Source organism: Pygoscelis adeliae, unplaced genomic scaffold (genome assembly GCF_000699105.1).
Source record: "Pygoscelis adeliae isolate BGI_AS28 unplaced genomic scaffold, ASM69910v1 Scaffold172, whole genome shotgun sequence".
NCBI classification, from domain to species: domain Eukaryota; kingdom Metazoa; phylum Chordata; class Aves; order Sphenisciformes; family Spheniscidae; genus Pygoscelis; species Pygoscelis adeliae.
In genome coordinates this window covers 1,706,766-1,709,878 of record NW_008824338.1, presented here as the reverse complement: position 1 = coordinate 1,709,878, position 3,113 = coordinate 1,706,766, and the positions used below count along the sequence as shown (strand labels likewise).

The 3,113-nt window shown below is 36.6% G+C and overlaps 1 protein-coding gene across 1 annotated transcript in view; it reads left to right on the top strand.

The window, feature by feature from the left end:
* MOXD1 (monooxygenase, DBH-like 1) overlaps positions 1-3,113 on the top strand; it is a 51,803-nt gene that overhangs the window by 12,118 nt on the left and 36,572 nt on the right. The window contains exons 2-4 of the mRNA XM_009319131.1: positions 545-691; positions 2,151-2,318; positions 2,444-2,527. Of these exons, the coding sequence (XP_009317406.1) occupies positions 545-691; positions 2,151-2,318; positions 2,444-2,527 (399 nt within the window). The remainder of the gene's footprint in view (positions 1-544; positions 692-2,150; positions 2,319-2,443; positions 2,528-3,113) is intronic.

Here is a 3,113-nt window from a genome sequence, read left to right as displayed (position 1 = left end):
ATGGGGAGCGTCTTTCTTACAAACAGCTCCCCCCGCCCCCAAAACCCCAACCCAGCACCTTTTGTATGAACTGAGCACTTTCCGTGCTAGTTAAGCTGTAGGGTTTCTGGTTCTAGTCGACGTTTATTGAAGAGGTTTGCTTTTTGTGGGGAAGGAAAAAGAAAGAAAAAGTTGTGCTGATGTGAATATTAAGTGAAATTCGTTCTCTCTGTAATTTCCCCCGAAGTTCACGACACCCCAGTCATGATAAATTAGGCTTCTTGGTTGCTTTTACAGCCTTTATTTCTGCAGTTACATACAGGCAGCATGTTGTTAAAGTTGCTCAAGAAGTTCTTTAAGCTGCTTACCAAGGAGACATGTTTTCCTGAAGATTTTTAATCAAAAAAGTGTTCAGTGCCACCTCAAATTTATCATTTGATACAAAACTATGATACTTCAACATTTTACATAAAGATTTGTTTGAAGAGGCTTCAGTATTGAACATAAAGTTCTATTTTTCATTTAATATTAGATTTTAATAATGGTCCACCTTTTTTTTTGACAGGATTATTTCACAGATGAAAACAGAGTACTTAAAAAAGACCCTCAACAAGATTACCACCTGGAATATGCCATGGAAAACAGCACACATACAATATTGGCTTTTAGCAGAGAACTGCACACTTGTGATACAAATGACAAAAGCATAACGGTAAGCGGCTCTGCCTATATGTAGAGAGATTAAGTAATTAATACAGGCCAAATGTATACATGGTTATGAAGCTGGTTATTAAAATCTCATCTTAGTAAAAGGACAGAATTAGAGAAATTCACTTTCCAAAACATCTGTTTGGTCAACTTAACCACGTAAAATACTTGTGCTAGCTTTATTAAGCTCCTGTATTTTAATTTCAGCTTTCTTTGTCCTTCTACTTTAATGCATTGTGTTCTCTAATTTCTAACACACCAAGTGAACACAGGATTGAAACAGGAACCTCTGGGCCATCAAGTCCCATATCCCACAGTTACAATCATTCAAGAGATGCCAACATGAGAAATACTTTTTAGGTCTTACACTAACTTGTAATTGATCTTAAAGGTAGACTTTTTAAAAAGTTTGGAGCAGATATATTTAGAGTATATATTTGTTTTATTTCTTTATTCAAAATTAAGAAGTTGAAGAGTTTTATGGTAAAACTCTTTCCATGGTAAAATACTTCTCATGGCAAATTCCTCTGTTGCCCTAGGGACTTCTGTACTGTTTCCTAAGCATAATTTTAAATTATACGAAGTTGATGACTTCTGTATTGGAAATGACAGATAGGTTAGAGAGATTTGCAAGATTTTCCATGCTTTGGCTTGTTTACTACTAATTTTGGAAGCATTGCTATAGTAGTTCAACACTATTTTCATTATCTATGTTTTCACAATATACACAGTAATATCAATATGAGGAGCTGAAAGATGCAGGAAGCAAACCACAGCTGTATAAACTGCCAGATTTCTAGGCGGTCAATAGATCTATGGTTTTTGCACCTGCTCCAAATTCTCAGTATAATTTAATATTCTGGGACACTTCAGGATTTATTAGAGTACTTTGTCTCAAGGGTGATTATTGCAATCTGAAAATGGTTTACAAAGAATTGATCTGTGCTGTGGCTGTAGATTGATTTTTAAGATGTAAATCTGTTCTGTAATTGAATGTCTATCTTCCCTAGCATGTAAGGACAGCAGTTCACAGAAGGTATTCGCATCTTTACAGAGCTGAGCCTGGAAACGTTTTGTGGGGAAACCTTCTGATTGCTGGCCAAATAAGTGACCTCTCTAGAAAAACATTTTTCATGTGTTTAGCTGGTTACCTCTTTATGAGTCTGTTCTGCTATTTGCTGATATGATTTAAATTCGCAACATTAATGAAGGAATCTATCAGAGAGAGGTTCAACTTCTGCGTATCTCCAATGAACCCTATGAGTATAAAACATAATTAATTTTAAAGGCAAAATTGTGTCAGTAGGTGACTGCTCCTCTGGTGTACATTGTCATTGTTCAAATACAGCAACACCTACATCATACCTATTGTAGGAATTATGTGAACTGTGTAAGGAAGATATTGTTCCTATTCCTTATGGACTTTTTGTGTTGTTTTTGGTTTTGGTTTGGTTTTTTTTCAGGAGAGCACAGTGCGGGTAATATGGGCCTACCACCACAAAGACATGGGAGAAGCAGGTCAAAATTACCATGGGTCTAATCGTGGTACAAAGAGTCTACGTTTACTGAATCCTGAGAAAGAAGAAGTCTTATCTGCCTCTTTGCCGTACTTTGACTTGACAAACAAAGACGTAAGTTACTCCGGGTTTTGGGTTTATGTGGAGGTGGGATAAGGTGGCAGCCAAAGCTTTGGGCTTATGCAATAGGGTAATGTGACTTTTATACTATTGTGTTCTTGCCCTTTTTATTAAGACAGGTGCCTGTACCAGACAAGGATACAACATATTGGTGCCAAATGTTTAAGATTCCTGTACAACATGAAAAGCATCATGTGACAAAGGTGAGTGATTCTGACTGAGCAAATTTAGAAGAGCTCAGATACGATTACTCTTCAAATCAATTACTGCACTTCCAAAATTTGTTTCAGTACTTACTGGAGTGAAAACAAGACCTCTTGTCTGTCTTCACAAACATGGGTCAAGTGTACGTGTGTGTGTGCCCAGGATCTGATTCTGGTGTGCCTGACAACTGGCACACACAGTGACAGAGCCCCTTTCTTTCTCTCCTCCTACGTCCTCTCTCCCTTAAGAAAATGAGGTTGAAAATTATTTCTGTTCATAAAAATTTTTGGCAAAGACTAAAATTGTCTAAAAGCATGTTCCATCAAGTTTCTGCTTTTATGTAAGAATGTAATGAATTTCTTTTAATGGAGAGTAACTATAGATTAAAAAATAATTAAATGGTGAAGTTTGTTCAAATAAAGGGCCAGGTTCTTATTTGATTCCAGTCACCTCTCTTGCGAAGACCATGGTGGAGTTATGCCACGTTACATTACGTAAGCACAGACATTATCTTCAGCGGTGTAAAAGCCAAATATTATGAAAAAAGAGGTGGACGTTGTAGTTTTTTATAAAATTAATGAAAGC